The 16,174-nt window shown below is 32.0% G+C and overlaps 1 protein-coding gene across 1 annotated transcript; it reads left to right on the top strand.

Moving 5' to 3' along the window:
• The first annotated feature begins 6,978 nt into the window (after positions 1–6,978).
• On the top strand, positions 6,979–15,574 carry LOC126773030 (putative carbonic anhydrase 5). The gene is made up of 8 exons (XM_050493651.1): positions 6,979–7,207; positions 11,494–11,526; positions 12,016–12,183; positions 12,726–12,849; positions 13,112–13,214; positions 13,531–13,640; positions 13,857–13,980; positions 14,668–15,574. Exons 1-8 carry the CDS (start codon positions 7,171–7,173, stop codon positions 14,920–14,922), a joined length of 954 nt encoding a protein of 317 aa, XP_050349608.1. The 5' UTR covers positions 6,979–7,170; the 3' UTR covers positions 14,923–15,574.
• Positions 15,575–16,174: the final 600 nt, after the last annotated feature.

Raw genomic sequence — 16,174 nt, 5'->3', positions numbered from 1 at the left:
CCCTCTCCTTGATACGTTGTTTCCCAAAATTATCCCAGCGTCACGCCAAAGAAGAAGGAAAACTAATATTAAACCCGGAGCGGTGCCTCCGTTTAGGCGTAAGCCAGTCACCTGCGGCCAAACCAGCACCACACGTATTGACTTGTCATTCCTGCGGATCCTGCTGGGGAGGAGGAGAGGGTGGCATGGGTACTGGGCAAGCCCGTGTTGCCATAAAGTCGCCTGGCCCAGGCGTAGCAGCATCCACGGAGAGGACACTTCGCTCACTTTCAGTCATGAACGCAAGTGCCTTCGCGATGCCGCTTAAATCATCTGTCAAAGATGCAGAGGCCTATATAACGGGCTGACGGCATATGATTTTGGTGCCGGTAGATGGTACAAATTTACAAATTATAATTAGCCTAAGGCCTACCTAGGCTAGTAATGAGGTAAAAGTTTTTTTTTAATGATTTTAAGTGATTAATTTGTTATAGATTATGTGTGAACGACAGATCTTTTCTATTTCTAAATAACGTGCCGTAAATTAATTTCAATTGCATTCATTAGAAATATATTCATTCTCAGGACATCGATATATTAATTCTTTTGTTAAATAAAGTTAATACTGACACATTAACGTTTTTAAAGATATCCAAGATTTCTGGCAGATCTGGAGACTAGATAGTCAGTCACCGCTTTAAATTATGTTGATAATAAAAACGTCATCCATTCAGCCTCCACCGGAAGTAGCAAGGAACTATCGTGGGTCGGCATATATTGTATTAAGGTCAAGTTTGTTGACCGCTTCCTTATCTAGTTAAACTTCAACAGCTGGTCCGGATACTTACCTGTATAATTTCCTTTTATTTCTGACAATTTTCTATAATTATTCGAAAATAGTTCAGTATTTGTATTACATTTTATGTCTAAATCGCTGGACCAAATAAAATAAAATTTAGTACTGATATTGTTTAACACCTAGGCAAGCATATAAGTTCAAATGTTTCCTTTTAATGGAGATTAAATAACGATTACAGAAGATTATTTACGCGTAATTGTATACGTTGTAATTAATAATTATAATTAAAAAAATGTGAACGAAACAGCTGGTAAGATGGATACTCTGTACAATATATACATATACATCTCGTATATAAAAAAGTATATTTGTGTATCCCTTGAATTCACAGTGTGTGTGTGTGTGTGTCGTAACACTGTTTGACAAATCACCATAAAAGCTGACACATTTTTTTTCCATTTTTTTATATGTATATATTTTTGTCAAATATTTAACTTGAGAAAATAGCATAGCTTAGCTTATCGTTAATTTATATTCGAAACTCATTATGCTGCTAAAACCTTGGCCTACACACTGAACACTTCACTATAGTAGCTTTAATCAAAAGCCGTTATGTCACGGTCAATGTTATTCAAGCAATTCTATTGATTGAATATTTATAAATTCGTTCATTCATTCATAAATCAAATTACTGGTTTTTGAATTTGTATCAAGTCCTGCTGTATCAAGCTGCCTTTCCCGACTTTGTACGACTCAAAATTATCCCTCTCCCTTAAAGTTAAAGTATCCAAAAAATATTTCTTTCTCAGCTCACTTTATAAAAAAACAAAATCTTTCAAAATCTCAGCCTTCTAAACTAAGCATCTCTCACTTCATTAAACCAGGATTTTATAAGTATAAATTGACTTAGTTTAAAATACAAAATAACTTTATTTATCAATACACTACAATACAGATAAGGCAAAAATTAAAATTAAAAGAAGCCGAGATCCGATGATCGTGGGTTCAAACCCGGGCAAGCACCACTGTATTTTCATGTGCTTAATTTGTGATTATAATTCATCTCGTGCTTAACGGTGAAGGAAAACATCGTGAGGAAACCTGCATGTGTCTAATTTCATTGAAATTCTGCCACATGTGTATTCTACCAACCCGCATTGGAGCAGCGTGGTGGAATAAGCTCTACAACCTTCTCCTCAAAAGGGAGAGGAGGCCTTAGCCCAGCAGTGGGACATTAACAGGCTGTTACGTTTACTTTTTTACTTTTGAAAGAAATAATTAATAAATAAACAATAGTAAAATTAATATAAGGTCCAAACCGATTTCGGCCACGGCGGCCAATCTCAAGATAGATTAGACAACTGCGCAGGAGATATTATATGCACAACAGGACCAACGGCTTTACGTGCTTTCCGAGGCACGGGAGTGTGGGGCACAATTCCTGCCCCCGGGCTGCTACTAAAAATTTTCTGACAGAACAACCCAATAACCCTTTTATTGGCCCGACCTGGGGATTGAACCCATCACCTCCGGGTCAGCGGCCTTATAACCAGCCACTAAGCCAACGAGGTAGTCATTAAATTAATATAGATTAGTAGTGAAGTACCTACACTTGGCAAATGCAGTGAACCGTGAAAAATACACGGTTATGTTTTTGCGTCTTACGTCGACAGATAATAAAAAGGTTTCATGTAAATCGATATAGTTTTGTACATACAAGTTAAATACGTGCGAGGTGATTATTATTGTGTTAGGGAAAAACTAAATCCTTCGAAAGTGTAGGTGTGTGTCTATAGGAGTATGCAGACTTTACAACATAAATAAGTTATGATTTTTGCAATTTTAATTAATTAATTTAAGAAATTAAATTATTGAAGTCGACAATGTACATAATTGTTATGTATATAAATAAATATTGATAATCTTGCCCTCTATCGTACAGATATATTAATATATTTGCATTTCTATCTCAGGGGAATAGTGTATCAGGTCTGGAGATATTAGGAGTACCTCGTTGGTCCCCTAGCTTTCAGATCCCGAGTTCCCGAGTTCAAATCCCGGAAATTGGCAGTATGTACTTGTACACTCTCATCCTTCAGAGAGCGCATATTAAAGCCGTTGGTCTTGCGTCTGATCTCTTTCCGGTCGTATAGATGCCTTCCCATCGAATTAGAATAACAAAGGAACAGAGAGCGCAACCGTGTGCACACTGATACTTGTGCACTATATTTCCCGTGCAATTGGCTAAATCTCTGTTGAGAAAAGCCGCCTTGGCGCATCAGAAGACGATACACAGCAGTGAATTGATTGGCTAAAAATGAATTAATGAAATTAATAATTTATAAAAGATTATTTCTAATCGTTTTAAAAAAACCTACCTATGTAGATGATTATCATTCCAACAAATAATCCTTAAGGTTGTAGAAATTGGACAGTTGTCAATAAAATATTATTTAAGATCGACCAATATATTTCCAGCCTAATCTCTTGCACAGAATAAAAAGTTAGGATGATAAATCAAATTTGTCAATAACAAAATAACAGCTTTGACTGGAGACAATATCGTTTTCTGATTATTTAACACTAATATTTGTAAACAAACTTGTTTTGGAATGGGAATATAGGTTATCTAGAATTTAAGATGTTAAAAGATATGCCCTCACTCATTTCTGTAATCTAATAGGGTATTGATAACGCGTGTATCTTTCTCGATAACTATATGCAATCTGCATAAAAGTCGATGGTATTTTCCACAAAAAAAAAATCAAAAAAAAAATCAATTTTCTTTATGGTCAAGACATCTAAGAAGACGGTAACCCAACACTAGAAATATAAATCAAAAATATTTATATATAGTTTTTTTTGTTTAATTTGTATATAAAGACTGTATTGTATTATTTATTTTAGTTTGATTTGTATTGTATATTTTTTAAATTATGGAACTAAATTATCCGATATAGAAGTATTACACTTGCTTATTGATTGTCCAAAATCTATAACCAGTTCTCGCATCCGACCCGCACAAACCGAAAGAAACTCAGCAGACTTATTCCTAAGTACAGACTTACACTGGGTCACTCACCCTTTAAACCGGAACATAGTAACACTAAATATTGGGCTGGTGGGAATGTACGTGATGAGAGGGTACTTAGATATTATTGTTTTGCTTGATGTATATTATTGATAAAAATAGTGAGCGCGACTTGGCGCCAGGATACTGATAATGATAGTTATGAAAATGACCACGTCTAAATCTAGAACACATGCATTTTAGAATGACCAGATATCGTAAGATAAACACAAATAATGATATTTGTTATTAAGGCAAAACAAAAAATAAATTTGTGAATAAAAATGATAAGTATTTTCGCATTTTAATAAAAACTTTAAGCAGCTTATACATATAACTATAACTGAAATGGTACATCTGAAATACAAAATTTTATATAAGAAAAAAAAAGCACCGTACTAAACATGGGCAAGGCAAGTAATAATCTATTTATCGTGTCCACACGGTGTAACGATACACCGTAACATTTTCTATTGATATAAAAGTGGAGAGGAGGCCTTTAGCCCAGCAGTGGGACATTCACAGGCTGTTACGGATTACGGAAATCATATTTTCTCTTTTTAAAACATATATATATATTATTTTTCTTTTTCTGGCGTGTATCTACGCTAGTTGAGCGCAAAATATTCTGCCAATGTCACATATAAAAGAGATGACACATATGTTATTACTTGGTTTCAAATGAAGCGTTAAATATATGAATATCTTTGAAATATAAAATACTTTTACAAAATATAAACTTTCGTTACTATGGAAACAATACTACAAAGAAGTAATCAAATGTTAATGTCCACTATTTATATACATCTTAACATACGACCTTTACTTTAATATTATTTACAATCATCACCTAGAAGCCCGTAATAATAGCTGTATTTGTCATAAACAGCTTATGTACAACTGGGCGTGTTGCTTGTACGACAAAGCAGGATGTCTTATAGAATTATCCTAGATACCTTGAATACCCGGTCGTAACCTCGTACGACAATTAGAAAGTGGAAAAGCTCGGAGATCAGACACGATAAGACAATATATGTAGGTCACACTTTATAATCATAATTTATAATGACGCTAGCTATCGGTCCCGATTTCGCACGGCTAGAATAAGATTCTACATACACAGAAACAGCCTGTAAATGTCCCACTGCTGGGCTAAGGCCTCCTCTCCCTTTTGAGGAGAAGGTTTGGAGCTTATTCCACCTCGCTGCTCCAATGCGGGTTGGTGGAATACACATGTGGCAGAATTTCGATGAAATTAGACACATGCAGGTTTCCTCACGACGTTTTCCTTCACCGAAAAGCACGAGAAAAATCCATTCGGTAGCTTTTGAGTTTCTCGTTTATACAGACAGATGCGGTGAGGTACTTTGTTTCATAATATGTTGTGATTAGTTTTTAAATTCTAGTGATAATCATAGATTATTCATGATCTCAACCAATGACATCGCGACAATTCGATGTCAAACGTTGATTATTGGTCTTTACTACTCCAGCGTTTGGGATATTCTTTAAAAACACACTTGAAATTCATCGCAGTACACGGTCGTGACATGTCAGAAAGTAATAAGCGATATTGTCTAATAAAATTAATCATTAAAGCACTAAAGATACACGCATCAAAATAGCGAATCACCGTGAGTCAGTTTTCATTTCACGAGTACGTACAGCTTATGTAAATTCGGTATGTATTTAATACGGCTTGAACCTAGAATCGGGATCCGTAGCCTTAAGCTAACTACATAACGTTGTTGTCAAAAGACAAAAAGTATTCAATTGCAATAAAAATAGTGCAATGAAAACTAACTTATCAAGTTTCTGACCGAATGCTCATAAAATATATTTCATTTTATTTAACTAAATTTAAAAAAAAACGCACACTATCTAGTTTGAACCCATGTATTCGCTAAGTATGAAGGTAAAGAGAAGGCCGAGTTTACTAAAATAGATTAAATTTAACTAATCGTAAGACATTACAAGAATCGTCCACAATGGCAATGTTTCAAATAAGAAAAATTTGGTTTAAAAATAATAAATTATGTAAACATTTAACTTCAAAATCTCATATGTCATATAAAACGTACTTATTTATTTTAAATTTCTACAATATTTCAATATATATATTATGAATTTACGGTCTTGTTTTAATAATCAATAACTAAATTTATTTAAAATATTAAATTACAAATTATTATAATTGTTCGTAAAGAGCGATTCATGATTTTTATTAAAATTTGTATATAATATTTGAATATATTTCAAGTCGATCTATTTCAGTAAATAATGATAGAGCAATTTGTATAGATTGCGGTCTTCACCGGCACAGCTTCCACAGAGCGATTTTTATTAGTAAATTAGGTGACCTGCGCACAAACACTCACCGAAACTGACACACGGACGATTAGAGGAAGGAATAAATAAAATTAATATAAAGATTGTTGATAATAAACATAACATCTCTTGTAATATCGATAAATTATTTTAGTTGCCGTAAAAACAAGTACTGACTTATTTGCAGGTTCTTTATTTCGAATATATATTCCAATCCGTTGGTAAGCTTACGTTTTATTTATAATTTAAGGTATTTTTTTTTCAGTAAATAAACATTGTAAAGGTTTTACAAAACAAGTGTCATTTAAATATTTTTTACATTCTACCGTAAATTTTTACTCATTGCCTACATATATTTAAGTCAAAGTCAAAATCTTTATTTAATGTAGCAACGTTGCTCGTGCTTATTGACTGTCAAAAATCTGCCTCCGGTTCGGAAATACTTCAAGAACTTAATGTTATAGATTCTCAACCACAAACATAAATATACATATACAACAAATATGCTATATCTAAAATTATAGTACAACATTTAATTTATCGCCACGTAATTAATTTAAATTTTCTTTCAATCGAATGAACTTAAAAAATGTCTTTGATATTGTTTTATTATATTACAAAAAAAAAATTAAATATCATCTATATAAAATCATCATATCATCTATCATATATATAAAATCTTATATTTAATCAAGATTTACATATTCGATTGTAGATTATTTATTTTATCCTACATCGTTTAATACAGTGAGTCTCGGGGAGTTATCACCGAGCTAGACGAGACGAGGAGTGCAGTATCGGCTCAACCATACGTGGTGCTAATTCTAATAAAAAAAAATAACCAAAAATGTATAAAACCTATCTATCTTTTCACGAAACATCAGTTGTTTTCGATATTCGCAACAGTGCACATACTCGAATATATTAATTAAAATTAATAAATCGGATAATATTTATTAATATATTTCATTTATAATTAATCATTAAAAAAAAAATGTGGATTATTGCAGTGAATCTGTTGGCTGTTGCGGGTAAGTTCTTTATTTTTTAAATATAAATTACAGTTAATGTACTAAGTGACGGAAGAGTATTTTGATTAATTTCTATTTTTTTTTTTCAATAAATTAATCAACTTAAATATTGAGCATACATGTTAAAACAAGTTAAAGCATTTTATTGTTTGTTTATTAAAAAATAATGAATAAAGTGGCCATGGATACATGTGTATTTGAACTTGTAAACAAATCCAATAAAAACACTACACCAGTACACCCACCATACAAACACGAATGGGAGTGTGATTCAATCAGTTTTTTTTGCTTGCCCTATTACGTATATAATATTAAAAATATTTGTTTTAAAAAAAATGTTATTTTAATACCAAACAGTTTTAAATACAGTCATGAAGTAAACATTAAAATGAAATATAAAGAACAAATAAAAAAGACAACAGTAGTTAGTAACACCAATCTGTTTCCATTAGATAATCATGTAATTATTTATTTAAATATCTTCGTAAGTTTTTTTTGTAACCGACAGTTTCAGAAATAGATTATAATGACAATTTTAGTGCAATTTTCGTTTGTATTGTTATACAGGTTTATTTTTCTAGCTTCACAATGAGTGTTGTAAAAGTTATTAAAATTTAGTTCCTTTGTCGTAAAAAGGTTCTTTGTAAAAAGGTTCTGCACGTTTTTTTATTTGACAGATTATAAAACGTTTATGAGTACAAATACATCAATACACATCTAAATCAATATTAACACATTCGGGAAACACGTATATTACTTTCGTTACTCTTGATACGTTTTAATTTAAAAAAAAATCATATTTAAAATGTAAAAAATAATTTATTTTAACATTTTGGATTACCAATAAGGAAATAAATAATTTTTTTTTTTTTTTTTTATAGAATAGGTAGGCGGACGAGCATATGGGCCACCTGATGGTAAGTGGTCACCAACGCTCTTAGACATTAGCATTGTAAGAAATGTCAACCATCACTTACATATCCAATGCGCCACCAACCTTGGGAACTAAGATTTTATGTCCCTTGTGCCTGTAATTACACTGGCTCACTCACCCTTCAAACCGGAACACAACAATATCAAGTATTGCTGTTTTGCGGTAGAATATCTGATGAGTGGGTGGTACCTACCCAGACGAGCTTGCACAAAGCCCTACCACCAGTGAAATACTGACAACAGGATATTTAGGAACAAAAACAAAAATTAAAAAAAAGAAAGGATTTCTATATTTAAAACACAGTGATGTTTTTCTCGGATAATAATCTATTTCTATACTTATCGAATTTATATATATTTTTAAATCTTATACGACTGTATACTACTAATGACTGAATGCCATACCGTACACAATACGAAAACTATTTATGTATCCTGTACTATATGGTTTCTCAAATTAAATATGTACGTCATTCTATTACAAAATATATTGTATATTTCATACAATGAATGATCAACCGTCAACAAAGTATACAAATAAACGTTTCGGATTGATGTGAACTAAACACAGTTATAAAAATTGCAAGAATTCGATTATAATAAATAAAAAGTATATAAATATGGTTATCCTAATATTGGACTTGATATTATAGTTATACCTCATGTACTGTTGTTTCCCTAAAAGAAATAATTTAATAAATTAAATTAATTTGCACCATTACATATAGGATAGATCAAGACACAAGCCAATCTTTTACAATAATTATAATTACATTATCATCATAATAAATATATTTTTAGTTTCAATAAATAGTAAAACAAAGTGTTTTGTTAGTGAATCGGCGACTTAACGCTTAATTAGTTAAGCGTTAAGTCGCCGACGACGAATAATTTAACGCCTTTCAGCTACTGAAATATTAATTGTTTAATATTTCTCTTTCGAGATAAATATTGCGTACGACAGTCTCTCCTCGGTCTTCGGTTTTTCGCTGACATTATTCACAAGAAGACGGTATTATTATATATGTAAATTAATTAAAATAAACTATATATATTCAAGTAGGCTCTTATGAACCTATCAATAATTATTATTATTTACCCAAGTAGTCTCTTATCTTGTAAGCAATTTTAATTGTCAGCCGTACAGTTAAATAAATTTATATAAATCGGTGCTACCACTTTGTAACATAGATTCAACTCTGGAATAAGCTAAGTAATTCTTTTGTGATGAATGATCATCTTTATTTTTGTGACCACTGCTGGGCATAGGCGTTTTTCAATGTGTCACTATGTATTCTTGTATATAAGAGGAGTCTTATTTAGCTGTTAAAAGAATCGCCTTTCATTTCGATTGCCGTAATCTCCACTTAAGAAAGTCTCTGTTCCAACGACCGTCAATTCTTTAGTAGAAGAGCACCTCGTTGGTATAGTAGCTACATTTCACAGCAGATCCCAAGGTCATGAGCTCGAATCATGAATGACTAAAAGTTAATAAATTTTCAGCGGGGTTAGAGTGTAACGCGCTTAACTTGGCTCTTTCGTTAAGGAAGACACACTGATTTGAAGTTTATCGGCATTGTATTATGTAGGAATTCTTATATAATAATAATAATAATAATAATAATAATAATAATAATATCCTGGGACATTTTCACATACGGCCATCTGATCCCAAATTAAGCTTGTACAAAGCTTGTTCTATGGAAACCAGACAACTGATATACTACATATACTACTTTTTTTTGTAAATACATACTTATATAGATAATTACACCCAGACTAAGGACAAAGAGACATGTTCATGCACACAAATGTCTGTCCTGGGTGGAAATCGAACCCACAACCTTTGGCGTGAAAGGCAAGTGTTCTACCAACCACGCCAACCGGCTCGTCAAATTATACTGCTCCAAAATGTTTTCGCTAAGAATTCGTTTCAAAAAAGCATATTTCCGTAAAATTTCGATTGACCCGCGTTAAGCGATCCTATTAAATAGCCAAAATTTTTTATCAAATTCGACTCGTAATAACAGACAACTAAGCACATTCAAGCAAAAAAGAAAATAAATTCTTCAGCTTACTTATACTAACTAAAGACTTTAGATTTCATAAAAACAAACCAAATATGAAGAAGATTCTTGAAATATAGAATTTAAGTATCAATCATACTTGATTAATAATGAATATATATATGTATATATATAATAATGTATATTAAATTATAGACTTAATACACATGTAATGTGTCACTCACACAGGCTAAATGTTTTAAATGTTTATAACTTTATTTACTGGTGGTAGGGCTTTGTGCAAGCCCGTCTGGGTAGGTACCACCCACTCATCAGATATTCTACCGCAAAACAGCAATACTTGATATTGTTGTGTTCCGGTTTGAAGGGTGAGTGAGCCAGTGTAATTACAGGCACAAGGGACATAAAATCTTAGTTCCCAAGGTTGGTGGCGCATTGGCTATAAGCGATGGTTGACATTTCTTGCAATGCCAATGTCTAAGGGCGTTTGGTGACCACTTATCATCAGGTGGCCCATATGCTCGTCCACCTTCCTATTCTATAAAAAAAAAAAAAAAAAAAAAAAACAAACGTAAAACAAATGAAGGCTCGACAGATATAATCTCTCGACACATTTACACGGTTCTTTGAAAAATTCCATTAACACCTATTTGAACCTGAGCAATAAAAACGCGTTTGTTTTTGTTAATTGCAAAATTATATTTAAAAACGTAATTGCGAAGGAATGCGTTCGGAAACAGATACAGATATCGAGTACTGCGTTTATATAACCAATATATACGCGATTAATACAAATACAATTCATTATATACGCGAAAGTCTGCGTTTGTGTTTTTGTTACTCGATCACGCTAGGCCAAATGGATGCATTTCTGTCAAATATAGACATCGATAATATTGATCACGTAAAACTTTTAAAAAGGTCAACTGATCTGATCTGATGAACTGATCATCATGAATTTTTGCATTCATGTTGTCAGAGGTACAGACATGTTCATAGGGGACCTAACAGCTACATACCACGGGCGAAGCTGGGGGTGGAAACTAATTCTAATATAAATGAATAAATCCCGCATTCATTTCCCAGGAGAAGACGACCGAACATGTTGTTCATATTATATTCTGACTAACCCAAAGTACGGCGTGATAAACACATATAAAATCATGTATCATATGTAATTTATGATAATAGACGTCAGGTTATCCGATGAAAAAATTCATCGTCTTTTAACCAACATATATATATTTATACTTCTAGATTTATACTTTTCATTTACATCCATTTCTTTACAATTGTATAACAATAATTATAATATTATTGTTTCAGGTATCATCAATGGAGCCGATTGGTCATATGATTGTAAGTTATAACTTTCTATGTTGCTTACCCAAATTATTCTAAAAGTCTGAGCTTTTCTAATTCTGTCAAGTGTTGTTAAGTTAACAAGGCTTTTACTATGCTTACATTTATGTCAATTGGTTAACAAATATTTGACATTTTAGTAGTTTTTGTGCCCTTCTGGGTAGGTACCACCCACTCGTCAGATATTTTACCGCAAAACAGTAGTACTTGATATTGTTGTTTTCTGGTTTGAAGAGTGAATGAACCAGTGTAATTACAGACACAAGGGACATAAGATCTCAGTTCCCAAGATTGGTGGCACATTGGCGATGTAACTATAATGTCATATATAAATATAATGTAAGAACACAGCTCCAATATCCATGGGTTGTGGTGACAATACCAATACGAATTATATACAAATCTATTTATGGTATACATAAATAATTCATCTAAAAACAAAACACATTTATGAGTTCCATTTATAACATTTCTGCTTTACTCCAGTTGAAACGCAATGGCCAGGCGTTTGTACAACAGGGAGCCAGCAGTCTCCAATCAACATAATGTCCCGGGACGCGGTAGTGGACAGACAGGAGGCACATATCAAAGGCCCGCTGGCCTTCAGAGGGTACAGCAATGTGAATGCAACTGCTGAAAACAATGGACATACTGGTGAGCATAATACATGAAAATTCGAGTACCGATAGAAAACTTATTCAAAACTTATTATTATTTTACGTAGTTTAAAATGCACAGCCATCAACTGATTGTTATATGACAAGATATTTTGCCAATTATTCCTCTTATTGTTTATTAATTAATTATAATAATTAATCGATTTTTCATAATTGAGGTCCGCAATGTTTATATAGCATGGCTTTTCTTGAGCTTTTGTTTTTGTTTTCCTTTTTTTTTTTACTTGTATTTGTCTTGTTTTTTTTCCTTGTGAGTGTGCAATAAAGTTGTTTAATAATAATAATACATGATTATATAAAATGCTGATGAGATAAATAGATTTTGACATCCTTTAATCACTATTAAGTTAACACATAAATGTATTTTGTCATAAAAAATATTATATCTTCATTATTTTAACTCGCCACAAAATAGCGCTGCAGCAGATAAATCTCACTGATACATACACAAAGGCAGGACGAGCCGAGTTTTGCTAGTATTCTCCCAAAAAAAAACCATTAAGATCTTTTTTCTAACAGTGAAATGGACTATCGTGGAAGACGAACCAATGCCCGTACTATCTGGAGGTCCACTACGAGGAAACTACAGCTTCATACAGTTCCATATCCACTGGCTATCGGAACACGCTATTGATGGCATGAAGTTAGCATTTTTTAATTCTATAACAATATATATAAGTTTTATTTTAATCAATGTTACCGTGTACTTTTGGGACTTTCTAGAAAAAAGTTCAAACTCTTTTTTAGATAAGGATTATTTTTTCATTATAAAAAAAACGATTGATTTATAAACAAAGAAAAAAGATTTATAAGACAATACCCCGACTTTGTTATTGGAATAAGAATAGCTTAGATTAATACGACTTGTCCGTTGTGCTGTTTAATTTTTACGTATTTTTATATAGATACCCAATGGAAATACACTTCGTTCACGTTAAAACGGGTTTGACTGTCGAAGAAGCTCTAAAACGCCCAGACGGTCTCGCCGTTGTTGGGGTTATATGCCAGGTAAATATTGACTGAACATTATTAAAAAGAAAACCTACATGATCAGCTTTGATTAAAACATACGTAAAGTATATTGTATTTCTTAAATTTCACAATAGATTAAATTACAGCTGCGTTTAGTTAACGACCATTTTTCGCCTAAAGAAAAGCTTTAATGTTACTTTTGGGAAAACAAAGAAATATAACTCCATTTTCTTGTTTATCACGGTGATATATGTACATAGGCTCTTACAGCTCTTCCTTAATTTTGAAAAATTAATTCGACATTAAAATAATGTAATTTGTAAAAAAATGTTACGAGATGAATTGTGCGCAGGTTCATAGCGGAGAAGAGAATGAGTTCGCGTTGGGAGAATTGGCACCAGTGCTCCCTAGTCTTATAGACAAAGTATCGGGCCCCTTACCAGCTTCCGTCATTGATCTCACGTACGTATTTAAACTAATACCGTCTAGTGGAGAACTTAATAAATGACGAATCCCGGGGTCCTGGGCTTAAGCTCTCAGTGGGACTATTAAAAGTATATTGTATTTCTGTAGAGAAATTCTCAGTAGCAACCCAGAATTTGAAGGTTAGCAGTTTTATCTTTAAATATCGAAGATAATGCAAGCAACATAATTATAAAATTGATGTTTTCCTAACAGGCGTCTCTTGAGTCCAAACGTGCAGTCTTTTTACACGTACCACGGCTCTCTGACTACCCCGCAATGTCAAGAAGTAGTCACCTGGATCGTTATGGATACTCCTCTCATTATATCTGATACTCAGGTAAGCATTTAAGTAAGAAAAAATGGTTCTTCTAATTATTTTCTTTCCTAAGCCAGTAGTTTTTCATAGTCTACTAATAATTTATTAAGCTGACTTATGATAATGTAAAATAAATAAGTATGAATTTGAATAATATACATTTGTAAAATTTAGACGTGAACTGAAATTAGATAAGGTTGGATAGTTTAGTCTTTCAATTAGCTTTACAATTGGGCGTTACGCAAAATCCTGCTATAAGGGTAATATTTGTCAAACTTTTCAGTAAACAGAAAAAAAATAGTGACTATAATTATGATCAATATCGAGAATAAAATATTATCAAACTATAAGACACTAAAATAACGTGATCATCACGTGCGCAATAAAATACTAAATCATGTAATATTATCAAAACCATAAATTATTTTATTGATGCCTCAATTTTGAATAAGTTATTTATCGGTTAAACAACTTGGGATTAAACTAGTCTAATGATAGAAATATATTTCTATTGATGTCAGACAAACTCCTGTTGGTATCAGCTGATAAAACATAATTTTAGACATTTTCATTCGTGCAACTTTATAATTTTCAACTTGACTTGTGTATCTCAATAGAGTTTCATTGAGAAAATTTCAATGAGAAACATACAAATGAATTGTAGCATAACCTCTTTGAAACCACCTAAACTATCTTAACTATCCACAGTACAAACTCTTCAGCAAAATCGATGTTGGTGGCATAGACAACTACCGAAGCTTGCAGCCTGTCAACCGAGTCGTCTACCGAAGCCTTGCTTCCTGTGCTTCCTTGACCTTACCAAGCTCTCTTGGCATCCTGGCAGCTCTTCTTAATCTCTCATCTACCATGTCAAGTATCGTGGGCAAAGGAATCTGCACAATTGTTAATATGAAGAAAAAGTTCTGGGGCAATAAAACTCAAGAATGTATCAAAAGTGATTGAACAACGCGAACATTTAAATTATTGGTTTGAATTACATATCATTTTCGTAAATAGGACATTTAAGGAAAATCCATATGGATAATGGATGATTTTTGACATCAATATGAGCATAAAATTTAGATTTAAATGCATTTCTAAACTGCATCCAGAATAGCATTTAGTTATAAAAATACTGTTAATGTGTATGTTAGATATTTCCAAATATTGTGATAGGCTGTACTTTAGTGAATAGCTCTTGGGGTCAATAAAACAATTAACATTTTCCATGTGTAACACCTCGGCTCCAGATGTGCGGTATTTAGTGGAACTAATTACCGGAAATAGGCATAAATCCGCTATTCCATCCTGACTAATATTACAAATGCGAAAGCGATCCTTAACGTAATTTCGCGAAATTATCAGATCTAAAAACTTATCGGCGGATGTTATATTATTCGATTTAAGATTTGAAGTAAATTATCCTAGATAACGAATGCATTTATAATTATAATTGATCGCATTTTATCTTCGTGAAATATTGATAAATTAATTTAACTAGTTATAACGAGTTCTTATCAAGAGATCTGTCTGAATAAGCCGAACTGATAAAGCAAAAAAAACAAAAGAAAAAACAAAAGTTTCTTTTTATAAATATAAGCAATATATACATATATCGTGTACGTTTATATTATTCGAACATTTTTTAGAAAACAATAGTTATAAATGTTGAAAGTACAAAAATAATAATAGTGTTATCGTAATTACATTTATTATATATCTATTTGCTCTTATCAAAAATCAAAGCGTTTCATTTTTTAATCTGTAGTAATTATACAGTATATTTGTGAATGTATATTATATATATCTAAAGATTAAACTATAAGGTATATAGTATTATTATGAGAAAAGATAATACGTTTAAATTAGATATTAAATTATAAGATATTAGTACACTAAAATGGCATTTACAAAAGAAAAAAATAGATTGTTATCAAATATGTTCATGTACGTCATTTCTTCGTTCATCGTTTCGTTTACGCTCGTTTGTCTAAATATTAAGTAAAATACATATAAGTGAACATTACATATAACATTATATATTATAAATAATAATGTTTTCATATACGTATAATATATAGTATATATTTTATGTATATGAAAACATTTTTATAATTTACCACTAACTGACAAAACTAGTCTAATTTATATTTAAAGTTATTGATTAATTTTGATTACTGTTGGTAGAGCTTCGTGCAAGCTCGTCTGGGTAGGT

The sequence above is a fragment of the Nymphalis io genome, chromosome 13 (genome assembly GCF_905147045.1).
Source record: "Nymphalis io chromosome 13, ilAglIoxx1.1, whole genome shotgun sequence".
NCBI lineage: Eukaryota > Metazoa > Arthropoda > Insecta > Lepidoptera > Nymphalidae > Nymphalis > Nymphalis io.
The sequence above is the reverse complement of the archived record's forward strand: the minus strand, read 5'-3'. Positions and strand labels throughout refer to the sequence as shown.